At 50.3% G+C, this 23,725-nt stretch overlaps 1 protein-coding gene across 1 annotated transcript in view; it reads right to left on the bottom strand.

Annotated features, from left to right (window-relative positions):
* EXOC2 (exocyst complex component 2) overlaps positions 1 to 23,725 on the bottom strand; it is a 154,403-nt gene that overhangs the window by 81,979 nt on the left and 48,699 nt on the right. The window contains exons 10-11 of the mRNA XM_056107765.1: positions 20,787 to 20,918; positions 791 to 912 (exon numbers count right to left, since the gene is read on the bottom strand). Of these exons, the coding sequence (XP_055963740.1) occupies positions 791 to 912; positions 20,787 to 20,918 (254 nt within the window). The remainder of the gene's footprint in view (positions 1 to 790; positions 913 to 20,786; positions 20,919 to 23,725) is intronic.

The following is a 23,725-nucleotide window of genomic DNA, read 5'->3' on the forward strand; positions in this document are numbered from 1 at the left end:
TTCAATCCCCAGCATCCCATAGGGTCCCCCAAGTACCGCCAGGAGTAACTCCTGAGCATTGCTGGGTGTGACCCCCCCAAAAAAGAAAGGGGACCCAGATGTGTTCCTGCCACTTCCTGTCCACGGACAGAGAATGGTTCTTAGGCTTATGTTTTACTTGGCACCTATATGCATAAATACATGTGCATGTATGTATGTATGTACCCGTGTAATGAGAGCTCTACATCTGTTTCGTCCAGATTCTCAACATTGTGACTGAAAAGCGATACTGGAACCTGTATTGCAAACTGTAACACCCCAGAGGACAGAGAAAGAGGGAAGGTGCCTGCCACAGAGGTGGGGGGTGGGGAGTGGTGGGGGTGGTGGCAGGAGGGACACTGGAGACATTGGTGGTGGAGAATGGGCACTGGTGGAGGGACAGGTGCTCGATCATTGTATGACTGAAACTTAATTGTGAAAGTCTGTAAGTCTGTAACTGAATCTCACAGTGATTCAATAAAAAAAAAAATACAAAAAAAAATGATAACTGAATCTTTTCCCTGAATCCAAGTCCTCTCCACCATGGACAACACTGCCCCCTGGGGGTGCCCCTGGGGGACATGTTCTGTTTGTTCACTTAACACCCGGTAGGCGTCTGGGGTTCACGGCTCAGGTGTCTGGGCAGAAGAAAGGTCAGTGTGTACTCCTCAGCCGCCGCTCACCCCACGGAGCATGGAAGTTTCCAGAGTGTTCCACGTGGCCGCACGTCCCACTGGAAGGCTGGGGGTGGGGGAGGAGGTGTGACACTCACTGTCGTCGCGGCCGGACTGGAAGCTGCTCCCCCTCTTGAGAGACGCCGTCTGGCTCAGGTGGCTCAGCACGGAGGAACCGGGGCGCATGTCACCTTCAAGGTCCAGCAGGGGGCTGTGGAGGCTCGGGGTACCTACGGGTGGGGAGGACACGGTTATCACAGGACCCCCGCCCGCCCCACCCAGCTGACACAGTGAACCCCTTCTCTGACTGACCTCTTTCCCGCTGCCCCACAATCTGTCTTAGGTCAAGCATTTGCCGGCCACAACAAGGCTTGCCAAATGAGACGAATGTCCCCGAACCGTCTCTCAGTGACAGTTCCACGGTGACAGAGGGAGAGGGTCTGTCAGAACCTCCAGCTCAGCACAGGGGCAGTTGCATGGGGCGGGGGAGGACGTGGAACTTATAAACAACTTTAGGGCGAAGCTGGGGAAAGGAATATTCTAGAAACACGAAAAGTGGGATGAGGAGTCCAGAAACGTGGGAAGGACGAGATGAATTTCTGATTCTCTCTGAATGAAGGAAGGCAGACCTAAATTTCTAACCCTCGCTCCACACTTAAATCCTTCAGCTTCGTGTTTTTTTTCCTTTGGAGTGTGGGATCTGACGCTCCCCCCCACTTCTGGTCTGGGAACGGTCACCCCATGCGGCTCCTTTTCATCCCACATGCTACCATTCACCACTGCTCAGAGAGCCCCAGAGTTGGCACCATGTGGAAACACTGGCTTGGTTTTCTCCTCAGCAGTCCTGCAAAAACCCTCAGAATCCCGAGCCGGATTATATTCAGAATCAAGAAACGTTCCCCAGAGAGGGGTCTTGAGGGCTCTCGGGAACAGAAACACTTGCCACAATATGAGTAAAAGGTTGACTCCAGGAGGTCACCTTGCCTTCGTCTGTCTCCAGTGGTGCCTCTGACTGCCCCTGACCACCCAAAGGTCTCCCCAACCAGGAACTTCAGAATCCTTTTCCAGGCCAGTCCCTGTGCACGGACCTGTCCCCCTGAGGACGATGCCCCTCACTGCCCTGCCTCATTCTGGGGCCCCTTCACCCAACAGACCGGCATCCCCCAACCTCCCCCCCACCCGAACTCACAATCTTATAAAGGCAACATCGGCTGCTGGGACGCAATTGTCCCTCCCTCTGCCAGGGTCTCCCGGGCAGCTCCTGGGTAAGCAGCCCAGCTCACGGGGCATATCTGTTGTCCCCACGCGTGTGCCCCAGCCAGACCCAGCCCTCTCCAAACAATCCCATGTCAGAAATGCCCTGAAGAGACCTCATACCCTCAGACTCTGACACCAAACCGAAGCGGGTCCCCAAAGCAGTCCTGCTCACTGCGGGCCAGGCCAGATGTCCACTGTGCATCAGCGGAAACAAAAGGACGGTCTTGGAAGACACCAACTGCCCTATCTTCCGAGGGTAAAAGACAAAATGCAACTCCCTGGATGCGTGGGGAACGGAAACGGATTCACCTAGTAAGAACTCTTCCGTACAAGTCGGAATTTGAAAGGACTGAGGAAGTCACAACCATGCTGAGACCACTCTCCACACGCATGAAGGTACCGGCAGAGGAACAAAGGCATGCGGGTTCCGGGGCTGAGATCTCCAAGCCTGTTCGGATCGGAGCTGAGCATCCTCCACCCAGATCCTCCATCTTCCAGTAGGCAAGGGTGACAGCCAGCAACTGGGCCCCTGGCGCCATGTAATCCCATCAACGGCCAAGACCCAGAGACTATAAAACCCAGCTTCCCATCTTATTATCTTATTATCTCATTCTTGCTTTGGACAACCTGGCAGGCTACCGAATGTAACCTGCCCACATGGCAGAGTCTGGCAAACTCCCCGTGGCATACCCAATATGCCAAATGCCAGTAACAATGATGGGTCTCATTCTCCTAACCCTGAAAGAGCCTTGAATATCACACTTTTTAAAAAAATCTCATGGCTAGGATGAAGGAGACGTTACTGGGGCCTGATCGAGGCAATCGACAAACAACAGGATGATCGTGATCTTGATCGTGAGGATGAATATTCTGGGGTGAAAGGAGCACTGCGAAACAACCATGTCACACCCCTGCAGGCAGAGATGGTGAAAAATCTTTTCACTGAGCCGGTCCCTGGCCAGGAACTAGAGTCCCTCAAGGTGAGACCTAAGTCCCCAATCCCGGCTGTGCTCCAGAGCTTCCCTGTGGCTCTGAGCTCAGGGATGACTCCTGGCACGGCTCCAGGGATGGAAGCAGGGTCAGACCCAGGCAAGGAAGCACCTTTACCCCTTGACCCTCTCTCCAACCCACGGGAAACTTAAACTCTGGCGGTAAAGGCAGAAAAGAAACACATGCCTATGACTGAAGAAGGTCGGGGATAGAATGGGAGTGACTCTGAGCCTGGTGGAGGGCAAGGCTGATACTCTGGGGCCGGGCTATGGTTGGAATATTTTCTGCATGAACCCTGCCATCAACCATGTTGCAAATCACAGTGTGTAAAATTTAAAAAAAAATGAAAAGAAATAGACAAATACATAAAATACAAAGACAAGCACCATGGAGAGTCTGCCCAAGGAGACACCAAGAATCGGCGTCTCCCAAATCCCACCAAGCAAAACACACAGACACACTTTTCTTTCTCATGGGAAGGGGATTTCAGCGAAGACTTAACCATGCTTTAGCTCCTCCGCTAAATGCTTAAAATCTCTTTTATTGTGGGTTTCTCTATGTTAAAGAAGCCAAGTATTTTGTATTCGATCATTGTATAACTGAAACCCAAGCACAAAAATTTGTAAGTCTACAACTGTACCTCATGGTGTTTCACTAATAAAAATTTAAGAAAAAAAATTTTAAAAAAATAAATGGAAACTTGGGTCAACAACAACAAAAAGAAATAAACAACCTAAGAATAGCAAAATAAATAAATAAATAAATAAATAAAAGAAGCCAAGTATGAGAGCGGACCTCTTTACGACACTAGCCCTTCAAGTTTTTGGAGTCACCCCTGCTTTAACTGTTGAATCCAGAAAAATTAGTATGAAACTAGCCGTTTTCTGCCATACTTGCAAAGAAAATCCAAAGAGGGTTTAACCGGACATCAATGAAGAAGACCCTGGCGGCTCTTGTAGCATTTGTAGAATGTTTGTAGCTGTGTTGTGCGTCTCTCTTTGTTTGCCTTTTGGGAAAGCAAATTTACAATACTGATCTACAATATGGATAATGGCAGGGCTCGTTACTGTCACTGTCATTGTCACTCCCGTTGTTCATCGATTTGCTCGAGCAGGCCCAGTAACGTCTCCATTGTGAGACTTGTTACTGTGTTTGGCTTATCAAATACACCACGGGGAGCTTGCCAGGCTTTGCCATACGGGCGAGATACTCTCGGTAGCTTGCCGCGCTCTCCGAGGGGGCGGAAGAATCGAACCTGGGTCAGCCAGGTCGGCCGTGTGCAAGGCAAACGCTCTACCTCCTGCCCCTCCACCATGTCCCAGTATTGCCTGTAGGATGACACTGGTTTCTCCTTCCTCCCTTGCCACAAGGAACTCAGGTTTTTTACAGAGCTCCTGAGACACATTCCATTCCGTTGTGTTTATCTGTAAACTCTTCCCTATGCTCTCCTCCCCAAACAGTTTCAGCTTTTCCCCTAATCAGAATCTGTTAATTATTTGTAAGGTCAGATTCTTCTAGGACACTGAACTTGTAAATTAATATTGCCTTTTTCCTCTCCTTATATCTTTTGAATAGTTTACTTTAAAGCAATGTCCTTTTTGTATAGATACAGGAAGACAGTTAATATTATGCTTTGTAATTTAGGATTTAATTGGCTTTGAATATTATTCACTCCCGGGCGTCTGCTTTCTCGACTTAAGCCTCAGTTGCTCTTAGTTTGTAATGGCCCAAAAGCAGGGTCCCGACGAGGGACTGAATGGACCCAGGGCAAGCGGTGAGCTACCCTGGCATCGAGATGGGCCAGGCCAAAGTGCCATGATTCTTAACTATAAGTTAGAGTTTGATCATGGACAAGTGCTGTCATGATCCAAAAGTAACGACGAGACTAGGACCCTGCTAGGGAGAGGAAAGACTATCTGGCCTGAGCACTGTAGTCTGAGATCAAGATGGCCCTAGGAGAGCAATTCTATAAGCTTCATGTATTTCTTACTGTGTCCATACAAAATGATTTATATTATGAATGTTTATATGTTTGTTGGACAAGGAGAGGAGAAACACACCCATGGGATTCCACTCTAGGGTGGGTCGTCCTGCTGAGAGAGTATCTGGCCTAGAAGAAGTACCCACTGAGGGAAAGAACTCCACCCCTATTGATTGTGACCACACCTATGTGTAATTGTTACCCCAACCCCTCATGCTGGGGGATATAACTAGACTGTAAGAGTGGGCTGGGGGATCAGGATCCAGACTCCAGAAGGGGGAGAAAGGGGACCCAGATCCAGATTCCAGAGCGAGAAGGAGGATGAAGGGGGATCGAGTTGGAGAATGAAGTAGCATGGGGGGAGGAAGAAGCAGGAGGAGAATCAGAGGAGAATGGAGATGGGAATGGAATGAACTTCAACTAAGACCAACCAGCCTGGCCCTCGTTCCTTCCTTCGCCTGCCCATCGCCATCGACCTCCCCGGGGTGGGGGAACCGGTGTGAGACTACCAAACACGGGCAGCGGGAGAGATAGACCGCTGCTGTCTTTTTGTGTTTACACAGTTAACCTGGTCCCATTCCCTGACTCCCTACAGGCATAGGCATCCTGCAGTGCTCAGGGGTCCCTATGGGGTCAATAAGCAATGACGGGTTTCCAAGCCAGTCAGCCACATGCAAGGCAAGAGCCTTAGCCCTGAACACACACACACACACACACATACACACACACACACACACACACACACACACACACACACCCTCTTTCTTTCCCTCTGTCTCTCTCTCCCTCACTCTCTCCCTCTCTCCTTTCTTTGCCTCTCTCTCTTCCTCTCCCCTCCCCCCTCTCCTCTCTCTCTCTCTCTCTCCCTTTCTCTCTCTTTCGCTGTTTCTCTGTCTGTCTGTCTGCCTCTCTCTCCCCTCCGCCCCACTCCCCGTCGAAGATGCAGTGCTTTAAGGTACAAGTAGTTTCTACTTTCCTAAGATACACTCCGAATCACTCCAAAGAATACAGTCGTCACTGTTCAAGTAGGCCTGCAGGACAAGGCCTTTCCCGGTGACCTGTGTGACCGCAGCGCCCAGTGGTTTCAACTGTCCCGCAGCTGGGGCCTTTGTGGGGAGCCACGCTGGGAGTCTGCCTTCCTTCTCTCGGAACCCAGACGCTCATTTTCTCTACCGGGAAGAGAAAGTCTAACGACAACTCATTTGGTAATTGGCAGTGTCAGCCCCTGAGCCAGACCAGCGCAGTCCCCCCTTCCTCCGCCCCCAGCAACCAGCATCTGGAAAACATCTGGAAGAAGCTGCGTGTCTGCTGGGTGGCCAGAGATAGCGCTTTTGCGCCAGGCCAGCAGCGGACACCCCCCAGGAATCTCCCGCCCTTTATTCCGTCAGAAGAGCACGGGGGTGGGGGGGGGGGGGGACGGTCTTCCGATGAGTTAGTTCACCGGGAATTAGGAGGATTATCTCTTGACTCTTCAACTAACAGAAACATTTTAAATTTCAGCTGTCAGAAATTATTTATTCTCGTGTCCAAAGAATCAAAACAAAAGGCAGCTTGGAGCAGTGCGGCCCTGCCTCCACCTCGACAACCCCCGCCCCCCGCCCCCTGCCTGATGGAGGGATTTGGATGCCAAGTGAGCGTAGCTATCAAAGAACTCAGAGAAAGGTGGACAAACTTCTGGAATAGAAAAATCAAAATGCACTCAACACCGCGGAGAGGCCAGGAGTAGCACACCACACTGGATGGGATGCAACCGATCTCGATTAAGAAAACAGGAACATACAGGCTTAACCTGGAATGACACGTCAGTAGTCTCTTACACAAGGGCGTAATAGCTCCAGGGTGAAACGCAACAATCTTTACACACTTTCTTCTAAGGAAGTCTTTTTTGATTTTTTTTTTTAACAAATGATTCATGAACAGCGATACAGAATAAATTATTTAGGGTTCGCTATGGGGGCAGGCTTGGGTGGTGGTGGTTGGGAACATTTGAAATAATGGTGGTGGGAAGGTGTCATGGGTGGTGGAGTTGGAATACTGAATTTAATAAGTCATGGTGAACAACTTTATAAAAATAAAACAAATTGAAAGAAAAAGAAAGTCAAATGCTTTCCAACACCCCCAGGGAAACTCACACGCCTCCTGTGGGAAGCCACAGTGTGGGACTATAACTCCATGTGTTTGAAAGAGATGCTCTCTCTTCAGAACACAGGGCAGTCTAGGGGACCCTCCAGGGTCCATTACCTCACGTTCTCATTTTTGTGCAGGACACATGCGATCAAATGCTGGTACTTAGAACACAGCCCTGCAAGGCCAGGCCCATGCAGTGAAGGGCAGTGCAGGACCAGATACACGCGTCCTCATGAGACATGTCCTCGGGAACTGAAGGAGCTTTTAGGATACGGTTTTTGGACTTTGCCTATCCCAAGTTGCGTCCTTCCACACGGGAGCGAGGACGGCTCATTTGTCTTCCCGAGTCCTCTTTCGTGTCTCCAGCAGAATTTCTGGAGACAGGAACTATTCTGAGGATACTTTTCTGGCTGGAAAAATTCTAAACGCCGTTTGTCAAACAGAACAGCCCTGATGAAAAGGTCTTTAACTTTCTGCTTTCCTTTGTGTTGATATTTTTAAAAAGTTGTTCCCTATATATTTGAAATGGGGCAGGGATGAATTCTGCCCAGATTTATGGGGCACTGGCTGGGGATCTGGGAGAGATAACAGACACAAGCTTCCAGAAAAAAAATCACGGCTCAGAACCATTCGATTTAAAAAGTCTCATTGAGTCGCTGTAAAATCCTGACTCTGTGATACAAGGTTAGAACCAAATCACTGCCGAGGACAAAATGAGAAATGTGCTTACACAGCTCACTCTTCCTTCTGATTAGTGGCATTCTCTAACTGTATAAAAAGCCTGCTTCTACAGAGAGCAAATGTGAAAATTAAGCCCGAAAAGGAAATTACATCAAGAAAATATTAAAGGTGACTAAAAAAAGTCACAGTGAAAACTTCATCAGAGTTTTATAATATTTGCTATTACAGCTTGGCCTATTTTAAAGGCGCTAAGCAGATAACCAAAATTAGATCAAAATGATTTGACTATAAACTGTCAAAATTATCTGAGGAATAAACTACAAGGCAAAAATTACTCTGGGTGCAAAACTGGAAATAATAAAACAAACCAGAGCATTTAAAAAAAAAAAAACAAAACAAAACTGTTTTAACAGTCTTTCCAGTTCTAAATTTCTGCGTGGTGTTTGTAAGAAAAATGATGTGAACAAAACTCAGGAATGAAAAGTATGAAGCTATATTCCTAGTATGTAGCTATATCTTTAAATCCCAAAAACTGCACCTGAACTTCAATTTTGCCACGAACTGAAATAACAGCATATCCGACAGAAAGCCGAAGAAGCATCTTGACAGGAAAAATCCTTCGAATACCCAAAATTAACCAAGAAATGAGCGTATGTCTTCGTTACTGAGACCCCAGAACCAACGGGTCTTTTTACATTCTACGAGCATTCTGTCTCTGGCTATCTTTCCTGATTGCGACCCCACAGGAGAAATTTTAAAAAGAGTATAAACAAATGCAGAAGACTCACTTTTGGAATAAAAGCGAGAGCACACACAACTTTGTTTTAAGAAGAGGAAAAAAAAAAAGAAAGAACGGCCTTCAGAAGCTGTAGAGGTTATTTTCTGCAGGACACTCATAAAACAATTTGAGTCGGGGGCCCCCCAGAGAAGAAAGGCTGCCGTGTGGAAATGGGTGGTGAATGTATTACTCTTCTAAAAGAAAATAAACCATCAATCTTTCACAATGTGCTCTTAACAAGTCAAAACGTTTGCCATTTTTCACCTACAACGCTGCACTTTCTGCTAGAATCAAAAAAAAAAAAAAAGAATCGAGTTCTTTGCCTGCGTAGATATCGGAAGGTGTTCTGCAAAGCTCAAAACGTAAGAAGATGTAAGCTACTGTATGAAAATAAAATATTAAAAAATGCCAAAAAAAAAAGGTAAGGAGAAAGAAACGAGAAAAGAAAAGAAAGGAACAAAAAAGAAAGGAAAGGGAAGGGAAGGGAAGGGAAGGGAAGGGAAGGGAAGGGAAGGGAAGGGAAGGGAAGGGAAGGGAAGGGAAGGGAAGGGAAGGGAAGGAAAAGAGGAGAAGGGAAAGAGAAGAGGAAAGGAGAAAGAAGAAAGGAAGTGAAAGAAGAAAATAAAAAAGGAAGAGAAAAAGGAGAAGAAAGAGGAAAGGAAAAGGTCAGAAAGTTAAGCAGCCGCTGAATTGATGCTCTAACAAGCTCCGGCCGCGGGCGCACCTTCCAGCCGCCGGGATGCTGCGCCCAACGCTTTGGGGCCAGGTGGTACCCATTTGAAACGCAGAGTGGTCAGTATCTGTCCAACCCGCTGGGCAGCGGGGGCAGCAGGCGCCTCACCCAGGGGAGGCCTGCGGGCGTGTGGGCACTCCTCATCCTCCAGCCCACCCTGTTCGCCCGCGCGCGGGGCGCCTTGTCCACTTCCACTTTGGGGTGGGGGACGCCCCTTCTGCAGCCCCCGCTGCCAGGTGGACGCCCCTTCTGCGGCCCCCACTCCCGGGTCCTCCCCACCAGCGACCTTTGAACGCGTTTCCCGAGCACCGCGGGGGTCCTGTCCGGCGACGCCCGACCACCCACCACTATGCACTCGGACCAAACACGCAGCCCAGACCCCCGCCGGGCGCCCCTCCAGCAGCGCAGCACAGAAGGCCAGTGGCACAGCTGGGTGGGGGCGGGGGCCGGCGGAGACCCCAGACGCCTTCCAGTGGGACCTGTGTCAACAGATAAAGGCGTCGCTTTTGATCTTGGGGCGGATTCTCTTTCAAGTTCCCACAGCAGCACTTTTGCCCAGTACAAAGGGGTCAAGGGAGGGGACTGGCCCTGGGATAAGGGAACCCAAGGGGGGCCGTGACATCCGATGGGGCCTCCTGCACTTTCTTGGGATGCCAGGATGGCCGGGCGATGTGTATTTTCATAAATACACATTTATGTAATTTGAAAAGGTAGTTGAGAAGAATAAAATGGATCTCAAAAGCAATTTGCAGGTGTGAGCTTGGGAGAAGCGTTTACCGGCCAACGTTGGCCATGCATCTATTGGCCATCCAATACTTGGTGGAAGTGGTGAATGACCCAAGATGCTGCTTTCTCTCAAATACCACGTGTGTTTCTGCAGTCATGGCAAGGTTTGAGGAGAGAAAACAGACAACAGGGCGAGCCCCAAAGTGGCCAGGCGGAATTTACATGTGTGCAAGAAAGAGAACTTGAGAGTGACCAGCTCATGCTAGCTTAAATGTACGCGTTAAATGTGCTTAAATGTGCAATTTAAATGTCCAAGAAAGAGATCTTAAGAGTGACCAGCTCGGGCCTGTGCTGCCCGAGCCCATGTGCTGCTTGTGCCCACGTGGCCGAGCACATGAGGTGCCCAAGCACGTGTGTTGCCTGCATCTCCCCTCCTGAGATGGGGACTTTCATGCTTTCCTGTCTAATGTTGGGGTGTGTGTAGGGGCTCTCTCTGCCCTTGGAGAAGCCCAAGTTCTCTCTTGGGCACATTACTCTCCACTCACTCTCACTTTCTCTCCCCACTTCCATTCAAAACCTTCGAATAAATACCTGGTAAATTAAAAAAAAAAATAATACGCTGTAATGCGCTGTCCTCCCGTTGTTCATCGATTTTCTCGAGCGGGCCCAGTAATGTCTCCATTTTTTTTGAGACTTGTTGTTACTGTGTTTGGCATCTCGAATACGTCACGGGGAGCTTGCCAGGCTTTGCCGTGCGGGCGAGATACTCTCGGGAGCTTGCCAGGCTCTCTGAGAGGGAAGGAGGAATCGAACCCGGCTCAGCCGGGCTGGCTGTGTGCAAGGCAAACACCCTAAATAATAATAATAATAATAAAGTAAGTAAGTAAAAGTAAAGGCCCTCCCGTTGTTCATCGATTTGCTCGAGTGGGTCCAGTAACGTCTCCATTTTGAGACTTGTTACTGTGTTTGGCATATCGAATACGTCACGGGGGGCTTGCCAGGCTCTGCCGTGCGGGCGAGATACTCTCGGTAGCTTGTCGGGTTCTCAGAGAGGGGAGGAGGAATCGAACTCGGGTTGGCCATGTTGGCTGCGTGAAAGGCAAACGCCCTACCGCTGTGCTATCACTCCTCTAATAATAATAATAATAATAATAATAATAATAATAATAATAATAATAAAGAGTGACCAGCTCGTGCTAGCTGCAAGAAAGCTCTTCCTGCACAATCCTCCAAAACGGTCGACAAGAAACAGCTCCTGGGATAACGAAACCGAAAAGGTCCTTAGATGGGCTGTCCCATCTAACAGAGAGGATTCGTGGGGAGGAGAGTGGAAGCGGGGAGAAGTTAGAAGTAGCCCCTCAAGAACCCCAGCTTTCTCCTGGAGGGTCACCAGCAGCGGGTTCACTGGGCAGGATGTCGGAGACACATGCTGGGCTCTTGGAAAAGTGCGCCCAGTTCTCAAGGTCTTAACCACGGGCTTTAAGGTGCTGACCCAGTCAGCTGCCTTCATTTTCATCTCAATCTGGAAGCTATTTTTGTGGGGGGTTTTTTGTTTGTTTGTTTTGTTTTTGGGTTATACCCAGCGATGCACAGGGGTTCCTCCTGGCTGTGCACTCGGGAATTACTCCTGGCGGTGCTCAGGGGACACAATGAGATGCTGGGAATCAAACCCGGGCCAGCTGCAGGCAAGGCAAACACCCTCCCCACTGTGCTATCGCTCCAGACCCCCTATTTTTGTCTTTTCAAATGAGATTGGACAACCAATCTGTAATTGTTCTGTGCAAACATACGGCAGCATTCCAGGAAATCAAAACTCACCACCTAACATTCTTCTCAAGCCCCAGCGACGGGTCCGAGGAAACACCTGGGACGAGATTTGGGACTCACCACTGAGAGCATGGGAAGTTCGCTGTTCTGTCCCAGCCTCTAAAATGCCACCCAGAGGATCATTCGGGGGGAGGGGGGGTTTCAATCTCTAGGAAAGGGGCAAGTGAACGGGGAAAGGAAAAGTGGGCCACCACTTTTACTAAAATACGATCTTCCTTTTTCTTTACTGCAAGCACAAAGGGTGTTTTTCTGCTACCTCTCGCGGGCATTCACTTCCTTTGGCCTTCCCTCGCCGTCTTCAAATCTCAAAGCAAGTCGGTACAATGCTCAGGGCATTTTGCCTTCCAAAAAAAAGGTAAAGGTAAAGGTAAAGGTCCTCCCGCTGATCGTCGATTTGCTCGAGCGGGCCCAGTAATGTCTCCATTGGAGACTTTGTTGTTACTGTGTTTGGCATATCGAATACGTCACGAGTAGCTTGCCAGGCTCTGCCGTGCGGGCGAGATACTCTCAGTAGCTTGCCGGGCTCTCCGAGAGGGGCAGAGGAATCGAACTCGGGTCGGCCATGTTGGCCGCTTGTAAGGCGAACGCCCTACCCGCTGTGCTATCGCTCCAAAAAAAAAAGACTAAACAAAACTCTGTAGGTACAACCAGCTCTCAAGGAAAAGTGTGGGGAAAAGGAGAGAGAGAACCAAAGGAAATGCCCTGCCACAGAGGCAGGGGGGATGGGGGGATGGGAGGGGAGGGATACTGGGATCCGTGGTGGTGGAGAATGGGCACTGGTGGAGGGATGGGTACTGGACCATTGCATAACTGAAACCCAAGCACAAAAATGTGTAAGTCTACAATTGTACCTCATGGTGTTTCTGTGCTGGTGACACGTGGGGCTTTCCTTTCAGCTCTCCAAACCACTATCATACTAGGAGGACCAACATTTGGCAAAGGCCCCATTCTTTACATTGCTTTCCCAGAAAAAACTTGATGGAAGAACCTTCCTAATGCGCCTCTCATGATAATAACGTTAAAGCAACACTATGATCAGGACTGGAGCGATAGCACAGTGGGTAGGGTGTTTGCCTTGTACGTGGCTGACTTGGGTTCGATCCCCAGCACCCCATATGGTCCCCTGAGCACCGCCAGGAGCAATTCCCGAGTGCAGAGCCAGGAGTAGCCTCTGAGCATCGCTGGGTGTGACCCGAAAAGCAAAAAACAAAAAAACAAAAAAAGAAAAAACAAAACAAAACAAAACAAAACAAAAAAAACAACACTCTGATCAACTAACACTGGATTTAGGGCTCACGGTAATTTTCGTGTGGCATTTACAAACATAGCCCCGCATTTGTTCTGTCCCATTATCCAGAGAACCACCTCCGTGGTCCCCCCTGCAAAATGAGCCAGTATCCTGATAGAGATCGTAATTCAAGTGATGGGAGGGGGAAGTCCACCTTAAAAAAAAATTATGTAAGTTATGGACATAAAGGTCACGGCGGTGGTTTTACAGATCAAGGGAAAATGTGGCCTATGCCGTGTCCATTCGGAAAATTGCACATAAACTGTAAAACCTAATTTATGCCTCAGTTTTACGGGCCGGAGCTGTAAACATCACTTCTTGTTGCTGGGTTGCTGGGTAAACAGCGACCCTTTTTATGTCTTTCAGCGAGTCATTAATAATCTGGGGGCCAGGCACATCTCCAAGTTCTCTCCCGCCCCAAGAAGAAGCCCTTCAGGTGGACTTCAGAGATCCACAAGGAGAAGACGCCCTTCTGCCCTGGGACGCTTTAGGATCTCCTGCCCAGCTCCGCTGGAGTTCTGTCCCCTCCTGTAAGTAACTGCATCGAAGACATCCCTCCTGCGAAGTCCAGGTGGAGTGACTGAATGCAGGGCAGATTCCGCCCATCGGGTGAGCTCCTTCCCCTGGCAGTTATCAGGGATGGCCAGCCCCTCCGGGGAAGTGTTCACCTCACTTCCGGAACCGAGAGGGGAGCACCTTTGAAGCGGAGCTTGAAAGCGTCCTCCTGAGGATGTCGGGAGGGGATTAACCAGGCCTCTTCCTGGCCGGAAACCTGAAGACAGCTTCTAAGAGCCTCTCGTTCTGGACCCGTTTCACAGGAATCCCAGGAAGAAGGACACTTCACAGAAGCTGGGACACGTGTCCCTCTGTGCAGAAGCTGGGACACCTGACCGCTCCGGGTCCCCTGGCGGCAAAATCGTTCCATAGGAGCAATCGGATGCCAGGGTTCGAGCTTCCCAGAGAAACTCTGGAAACGTTCACTCCCCACTCTCATTTTCCCCCCCACACCTCTCTCTCTCTCTCTCTTTCTCTCTCTCCTGTCAAAAATCACAATAGCACATTTGGGCTACAGGAGTGAGGAATGTCTGCAGGTGAGGGGCTGGAGTGATAGCACAGCGGGGAGGGCATTTGCCTTGCACACGGCCAACCCGGGTTCGATTCCCAGCGTCCCATATGGTCCCCCGAGCACCGCTAGGAGTAATTCCTGAGTGCATGAGCCAGAAGTAACGCCTGTGCATCGCCGGGTGTGAACCCCTCCAAAAAAAATTTCTGGAGTGAGAACGTGGCTTTCAGGGGCTCTGGTCACTTCCTATTTCATGTCCCAGTGTGGTTGATCCAGCCCCACCATCTCCTGGGGACCCATCAGTGGCACAAAATCTGGGATCCTGAGAAAGATCTAACGTAGCGTTCATAAGGCCATCCACCCCACAGCCCCCCTGCGGATAAATGCTCCTTACACAAAAGAATCTTTCTCACATCAAGGTAGCTTTTAGTTTGGGTCTGGTCTTTGAAAATCTATCACCATCTTCGCTCACGAAATTTTCTCTGAAGACCACAAGACTAAATACAATTAACATTTTTTCCTCCCCCCCACCCCCCCCCCCCCCCCGCAAAGACCTAAAGACTGAGAAAAAAAAAAGATTTATATGTTAATTAGGTTTCTTCAATTCATGCACAAAGGCCCCCTTCACTTTAAAAGACACCAAAAGAGACGTTTTCCTGTCTGAAACATTTATAGTCCATCTATTTAAAATTGGATTTCATTTCACAAGACTGTCTGTCTCGGTTCTTAACCACCGTTTGGCCGGGGGAGGGGACGGGGGTCCTGCTTAAGGATCACAAAAACAGGCCCAGGAGAGAGATTCTCGGAGAGGAATAGACATTCCCGTTCTTGAGATTGGGAATGAGACTTGCACTCATTTTGGAAATCGACTCCTGGGAGTCCTCAATTAAAAAAAAACAAAAGATCCTCCCAGGATGGGAGAAGCATGCTGAAAGTAGACTATAGACCAAACATGATTGCCACTCAATGCCTCTCTTGCAAAACACAGTACCCAAAGGAAGAGAGAGAGAACAAGGGGGAATGCCCTGCCACAGAGGCAGGGTGGGACGGGGAGGATGGGGGTGGTGGTGGAGGATGGGCACTGGTGGAGGGATGGGTACTCGATCATTGTATAACTGAAACCCAAGCACAAAAAACTGTAAGTCTACAACTGTACCTCATGGTGTCTCACTAATAAAAATTTTCAAAAAAGAAAAAGAAAAAGAAAAGAAAAGAAACACCAAAGAAGCCACAGAACAAAGCGCCTCATCATCAGGCTGTCCGTGGGCCCCATTGGAGGGAATAACGGCTCCTACAAGGGGGTCCTGAGCGGCATGGAGGCCGTGCTCGGGTCCCGAGGAGAACAGATTTCTGGCGTGAGACCAGGGGTCACCCCCAAATCCAGCCCCTCTTAGCCCTGAGAAGTGTCCTGTTGCCCTCCGTGAGACAGAAAACACCTCTGACGCCATCTGCTGAACTAAACACCCCAGGTTTCCTTCAGCTCTGAAGAGCCGTCATTGTGAAGGGAGTTCAAGAGATGACACCCTTGACGTGTCATCAGGAAACATTCTCTCTGAGTCCCTCTCAGTTATTATAAGTAATTAGGGTGCCTATGAACAGCAACGAAGTGAGGGTGAAGAGAGATGGTAGGTCAAAGTCATCCATAGGCTGATTCCCGGCAAACTACAATTAACGTGAATATTTTCTATCAAATGGACTCACACATATGTACCTCTATTTCCTCTGACGATATTACTTGTATAGACACGGGTCAGGGTTTATTAAAGAGCCGACAAGTACCCAAGGACACTAGCATACATTAATGACAAGAGCAAACTGGTCTGTATGACTTCTGGCTAATCTTCCACTTCAGGGGACACTGGTTTTGTCTAGATCTCGATCAGATGCCCGGGCACTGTGTCAGTGAAAAGTCAAGGAGTCAAGACACTGAGAATGATCTTGGAGATACAAAATTCCTTCTAACCTGGAAAAGTTAACTGAAATTTTCATGATGTGAACAAACATGTAAGTAATGACGGTTTGGCAGGGATTTGACAGCTGTGAGAACTAGGGTGTATGCATGGTGGGGTATTACGGTACCCTCTCTGCTTGTAAATATGCTTGGACTTCTCCTAAATAAAAGAATAACCTTCCAATTAAAAGTCTCTTCTGTGTAGTTTGCATCTACGGCATTTGTCAGTGTCTAAAGGAGACACCACGTGCCCTCCTGGCCGTCAAAAGTAAATGACATCGAAATGTAATCTATAAACGTCGGACTAATAAAGTCAAGAAATGTGCACTTGCACCGTCATGAAATGCAGGGTCCACGCAAAGCACTGTGAGTTGTTACGGTCTGCCCTGCTAATCAGAGACCAACCAGGGGCCGTCACGTCAGGGAAAGCTCAGTATTAACAAATGGGTCCATTCCCCCCCGCTCTCTTGCCATCTCACAGTGATGGGCAAGTTCTATGTACCTGAGGAATGAAGTGAACGAAAGAATGAAACGGAAAAGGCTCCGGCTACACACACACACACACACACACACACACCACACCACACACGCACACACGCGCACCTATGCGCTCGCGCACAAACACACACACAACACACACACACTCACACACACACACACCACACACGCGCACCTATGCGCTCGCGCACAAACACACACACAACACACACACACTCACACACACACACACCACACCACACACGCGCACCTATGCGCTCGCGCACAAACACACACACAACACACTCACACACACACACCACACCACACACGCACACCTATGCGCTCGCGCACAAACACACACACAACACACACACACTCACACACACACACACCACACCACACACGCACACACGCGCACCTATGCGCTCGCGCACAAACACACACACAACACACACACACTCACACACACACACACCACACCACACACGCGCACCTATGCGCTCGCGCACAAACACACACACAACACACACACTCACACACACACACACCACACCACACACGCGCACCTATGCGCTCGCGCACAAACACACACACAACACACACACACTCACACACACACACACACACCACACCACACACGCACACACGCGCACCTATGCGCTCGCGCACAAACACACACACAACACACACACACACCACACCACACACGCACACACGCGCACCTATGCGCTCGCGCACAAACACACACACAACACACACACACTCACACACACACACACACACACACACATTGGTTGTACCTTCCTTCCCGGACATGCTGCCTTTACACAGTTCTAGATGAACTCATGCGACACAACACAACGGCTGCCCGCTGAAGCTGGGCCTCTGAGCGCAGACCACACGCAGGCCGAGCTTTCCAGAAACAGGAATGTGACAGCAAATGAGGTTTCCGGAAACTCCTCCTAGGTCTGCTAGCACCGGCTGCTGTCTTCACAAATCCTGCACACGTCTCAGAAATCCCACGATTCTCATAGCCACCTTGTGCGGTCTGACTGTTCCTTAGAAGGGCCGGCAGGAAAGCCCACACAGAACAGGTGCCCACTCGTATCTGGAGACCAGCGGAGACCACCGGGGACCACCACTGCCCTAGTCACCAGCTACAGTCGTGGCCTGGGCGTGTGTGGAGCAGACTGACTGAGCATCTGGAATACTGTCCACCCTTTGGTGTTGGGTAACATTGGGTTGTCCATGCTCCTCCCGTGGGAGCTTAAGGTTTACTGAGTTACTCCCAAAACAGTGCCCCCGAAGCACAACCAATTCCATCAAGTCCTGATAATCCTATATTGCTTTTCTCTTTCCTTTATGTCATTTGCATGATTTAACAATGTCCTTTTTGTATAGATACAGGAAGACAGTTCATGCTATGCTGTGTAACATGGGAGTTAGTTGACTCCAAAATAATATTTACTCCTGGGCATCCATATTTATTTGAGTTAAGCTTCAGTTGCCCTTAGTTCCTAGCACTCCAAGAGCAGGAGCCCGACAAGGGACTGGATGGACCCGGGGCAAGCTGTGAGCTACCCTGGCATCAAAATGGGTCAGGTCAAGTGCCACAAGCATAATAAGTTAAGAGCATGGTCATGGGACAAACTCAGTTATGACCCAAAAAGTAGGAACTGACTAAGGACTCTGCTGGGGTTAGGAAAGACTCACTTTGGCCTGAGGTCTGTGGTCTGGAATATATAGTGAGATGTCCCCAGGAAGAGCCAACCTTTAAGCTTAATACATCTCTTACTGTGTTCACACAAAATGACTAGAAGCGTTGTTCGAGCGGGCCCAGTAACGTCTCCATCGTGAGACTTCTTGTTATTGTGTTTGGCATATTGAATACATCACGGGGAGCTTGCCAGGCTTTGCCGTGCGGGCGAGATACTCTCGGTAGCTTGCCGGGCTCTCGGAGAGGGGTGGAGGAATCGAACCCGGTTCAGCCAGGCCGGATACGTGCAAGGCCAACGCCCTACCGCTGTGCTATCGCTCCAGCCCTACTAGAAGCGTTATAAGAAGTAAATTTACGGTGACTGTTTAAATGGATTGCTAGCTGAGGAACGGAGAAAGCAACACAGGACTAGTCGTGCTTGATGGAATTGGGTGTGTAACTGATACACAGACTTAGTGGAAGTCTCACCACCTCTAAGAAACTTTCTGGAACCTTCTTTCTTTTGTGTGGGGGACGAGAGGGGGAGGGGGGGCAACACCCAGCTGTGCTTAGGGCTCAGGGACCCCCTGTGGCGCTAGGGACAGACTCTGGGCTGGCTGCATGCGAGGCGCGTACCCCACCCCTGAACCATCCATCCACCCCTCCAGACCCTAGAACCTCGTTAGTGTTATTTTCTGTTTGCCGTACCAGAGTCTCCTGCCCCCGTGCCTGGCTGTCCTCGCCGGGGCCCCTTGGAGGGGAGCGGGTTGAGTTTCCCTCCCGGCCCCGAGCAGAGCCCCGGCAGCTGAAGACCTTCGGAACCAGCCACAACCATGCAGAGACCACTCTCCACACGCATGAAGGAAAGTACCGGCAGAGGAACAAAGGCATGCGGGTCCCGGGGCTGAGATCTCCAAGCCTGCTCGGATCGGGGCTGAGCATCCTCCACCCAGATCCTCCATCTTCCAGTAGGTGGGGGTCACACCCACCAACTGGGTCCCTGGCGCTGTGTAATCCCATCAACGACCAAGACCCAGAGACTATAAAACCCAGCTCCCAAAAGACATCTTATTATCTCATTCTTACTTTGGACAACCTGGCAGGTTACCGAATGTTACCTGCCCACACGGCAGAGTCTGGCAAACTCCCCGTGGCATACCCAATATGCCAAATACCAGTAACAACTTTCCATATTGGGTGGCATACCCAATATGCCAAATACCAGTAACAATGATGGGTCTCATTCTCCTAACCCTGAAAGAGCCTTGAATATGGCACTTTTTAAAAAATCTCAGGGCTAGGGCAAAGGAGATGTTGCTGGTGTCTGCTTGAGGCAATCGACGAACAACAGGATGATCGTGATCATGATCGTGATTGCTGTACCAGGGGCAGGGCCAGAGACACACAGGCATTGCTCAGCCCTGCCCGCCGGTACCCAAATGCCCAGGAGTGTCCCCTGCACTGACACTCCTCTGCTGTGGATCTCACAAGCATGGTGAGATCCGGGACTCCCCAGCTCGAAGCCCAGGGAGGCCCTGGAGGATGGCTGGGTGGTCCGGGTGCCTGTTTCGTGGGTCCTGAGCTCCGAGGGCCCATCTATTAGAGTCCCTCTGCCAGGACTGCCCGCTGCCCCACAGCTGGGCAGGAGCATGGCCGCAGGTCACACATGTGCCGGCCTATAGGAGGGCACGGAAATAGTGGGCGAGCGAGGACTCTTGGTCACCTTCAAGGAGGAGGGGGCGAGGGCAGGAGGGAGGAAGCCACCTGGGGTCCCGCTCGGAAGAGGGGGCTCACATCAAGGACGGGGGTCACCCGGGGAGCCCGGATGTGTGCATCAGCCCGTGTCACTGACCCTTCATCACGCTGGGCCACATGAAGGGCAGGGACAGGGATTCCAATGTGGTCGCAGAGGGGCGGGTTTGGGTTTCCTGCCTCCAGGGGGGTGGGGAGGAACCAAGCGCAGCTGGAAAGTCCTCGAATCCAGGCCAACTCATTCATGACCAAACTATGCTCGGAATAAATAACGGTGACCCCCGCCTGGCCCCTCCCGCCCTCTGGCCCGGCTCCTCCCGGAAGCGGCCGCGAGCCGGACCCTGGACCGGCGGAGGCCCAGGACTGCATCTGTCAGCCTGTGACCCATTCCACAGTGCTCTCACACCGCCAGCCCCACTCCACATCACCCACACGGCAGGGCCCACACGCGGGGGCTCGCAGGGAGACCCCGGCCCGGCCTGCAGGGGTGTGTCACGGCCGCACCTGCCTGGGTGGGCTTTACACAGCTCAGCTGCGAGTTCCAACGTCATGTGGGCCCAGACGGGGTCTGTTTGCGGCACCCCTGCCTGGTACCTAGTGGGGCGGGTGGCTCGGACCCCTCCCCGCCCATCTGGGCCGGGACCAGTGGCTCAGACAGCACGAGACCAGACACAGACCCCCGAGTCAGAGCCAGGGGTGCCCCTAGACCCTCCCTCCTCTCTCCCCCGTGCTCCCACCCCCTGGAGCGTCAGACCCTCGCCCACCCGGGGGTCTTGCCTTTCAGGTCCTGGACGTAGTTCTCTTTGCAGCTGTGCATAAGCTTCAGGATCCAGCGGTGCTGGGCCCCGATGCACTGCCACGCAGGGTCGCCGGGCGCGTGCAGGTCCGACAGGTACCTGCAAAGACAAGGGCCAGGCTGACCGGAAGGTGGGGGACAGAGCGGCCCACCGGTCAACAAGTGGGGTGGGGTCTGGGCACTTGGAACAGCAGGAGAATAAAAATGCGCGCACTCGGAAGCATGTGTCGGCCTAACTGTGTAGTGTTTTGTACTAAAGGTGTTGTGTTTACATTTGGTTTTCACGTAGGTAATAAAAGACAGTAAGAGTGTACCTGAAACACACACATACACACACACACACACACACTCACTCTCTCTCTCTCACACACACATACACACACATGCACACACTCTCTCTTTTTCTCTCTCTCTCTCACACACACACACACACACACACACACACTCAGCCCTCATAATAAGGCCCCGTGAGGTAACTTGCAATGAATGATCCTATCTGCTTACAGACTATCTTTGGGTTTCCATTTGATTTAGTAAAAAAAAAAATTTTTTTTTGGGGGGGGGCCATACCCGGCAATGCTTAGGGGTTACTCCTGGCTCATGCACTCAGGAATCACTCCTGGCGGTGCTCGGGGACCATATGGGATGCTGGGAATCGAACCTGTGTTGGCCTTGTTGGCTGCGTGCAAGGCAAACGCCCTACCCGCTGTGCCGTCGCTCCAGCCCCTGGTTTAGTCAAAATTTTAACGAAAATTAACTCCCAAGTTACAAAAAGCAGGGCATTCACACTCTTCTTGTGTCTAGACAAAAATGACTTTGCTCTGAATTAACTCTGCGAAGGACTTAAGGAGAAGAGGAAAGCAACATTTACAAGTTAACAGAGTCTGCTTAGGAGATAAAGGGGGTTGACAGATTGGGGAAGCAGAGCACCAAGAAAGAGGTGACAGATATGCACAGGGGAATGGGAGCACTGTGATGGGAGTGACCCAATAAAACTAAGCTCCCCGTGGCAAGGCAGAAAGGACAAACCAATGTTATCCTACAGACTAACTCCTGCTCACTGCCGGCCGACAGCTGGAGAAGATTTTTAGAAATGCCCAAGGAATCGGGCCTTTCTTTCGGTCTGAAATCCTGCCACTAGGTGGCAGTGTGGCACCATGTTTGGTCTTAGGGACACCAGCTGTGCTTGAAGCGTTTTTTGGGGAGCCTTCAGCATCTGCCTCTGAAGATGAAAGGGATCCAGTTCGTGACAGAGGAAATATTTCTCCAGAGAAAACAGGATGGAAAGACATTTTTCTTCACTTTAGAGAAAAAAATATAATATGTACACACACACACATAATTTTTTTTTTTCAAATAGCCAAAGTCTTCTTTGCACACCAAACACCCACCCCCTAAGCCACAACTAAAAGTGATTTCAGTCACGTTGGTGTCCGCCTTGCTATTCAGGCTTTGGCCTTCAGCCCTCCAGGGCAATGCCAAGGTGAGTTAAATCCCATTAAATCAACTCACGGGGAGTACCCAATATGCCAAATACCAGTAACAATGATGGGTCTCATTCTCCTAAAGAGCCTTGAATATAATCTCAGGGCTAGGATGAAAGAGACGTTACTGGGGACTGCTCGAGGCAATCGATGAATAACAGGATGATGAAATGAAAAAAAAAATGAAATGAAATCAACTCAAGGGGCTGGAGGCTTTTGTTCAATGGGAAATTTAATTGGCAGTTAGAAGCAGTGAGTGCCAAACTGTAATCTCTCAGGCTGGATCCCACCCAGGCCTCGGGTGGGATCTCTCCGAGCTAGCAGCTTCCTGCAGGAGAAGCCCCCCTCTGCTAACCTGAGAGGAAATCAGACTTCCCGGGAGAAGAAGCATCACTCTTGGCCCTGACCTCGTCCCACAGCCCAGGGGGTCAGCCTGGTTTCCCAGGAGAACAGGAGGTCTGGGAATCCTGCAAGAGGGAGCTCCTTCCTACACTCCCCGTCCCCCCGCGGGGGAGCTGGCCCTTGACCGCCTGCCTCGGCGCGTGGGTAAGGGCTGAGAGTCACTGCATGTCACGTCACGTTCACGTCACGGCATTGGAGCGGGAAAGGGAAACCTAACCCGTCCCACAGAAGAAGGAGCAGGTAGCTCCTTCATTCTCCTGTCTCCAAGTCCCCTCTTTCACTGGCTAGAAGAAAAATACGCAACTTTGTCCAACGAGTCACTCCTTTATACCAAAAAAAAAAAAAAAAAAGCATCACCCGACTCTTCCTTGATGCAGGTCACCTGTCCTGGTGTTGGCCTCGGGTTTGCTGCCCGCCACAGTCGCTCCTAATGCACTGACCCCCACAGCACTGCGGGCTTGGGGGCACAGTGTTTGGGCTTTTTTTTTTTTCAAAAGCTGCTGCTTCTTCATTTGTAAACTACTGGAAGGAGACACAGATGGATGGATGGTCTGGCCTGCTGTGAGCGTCTCCTGGACACTAATCAGCGGGAGTGAGTCTGTTCAGAAACATTTAAAGTCCTGGTCTCCTGAGTCGGTTGATGGAGTCCTTGCAAAAACTAACCCTCTATCTTTTTCGTAAGTGGTCCATCAAAAGGGCTTGTCTTTCTTTAAAAGATCAACCTGTTCTCTCAGAAATCTTGGGGTTTCCAATTTAATGCAACAGACTTCTTTCCTTAAAGGATGGGCTTAAAAATGACTGGCTTTACGTCCAAGATCCTTAGAATCCAATACGTGACATTGGTATTTTTTTTTTCAAGCCTGCCTACTTAAAAGCAGTTTTTTAAAAAAAGGCTTTGTTGTTAAAGGGGGAAAAGGCACATGGGGGGTCCATTTTGAGGAGTTTAGGCTCGATTTTTCCACTTGAAAATTAGGGGCTGAGAGTTATTTTCTGACACAAATTTCAACAAGTAAACAGGAAG

The sequence above is a fragment of the Sorex fumeus genome, unplaced genomic scaffold (genome assembly GCF_029834395.1).
Source record: "Sorex fumeus unplaced genomic scaffold, SorFum_2.1 ptg000175l, whole genome shotgun sequence".
NCBI lineage: Eukaryota > Metazoa > Chordata > Mammalia > Eulipotyphla > Soricidae > Sorex > Sorex fumeus.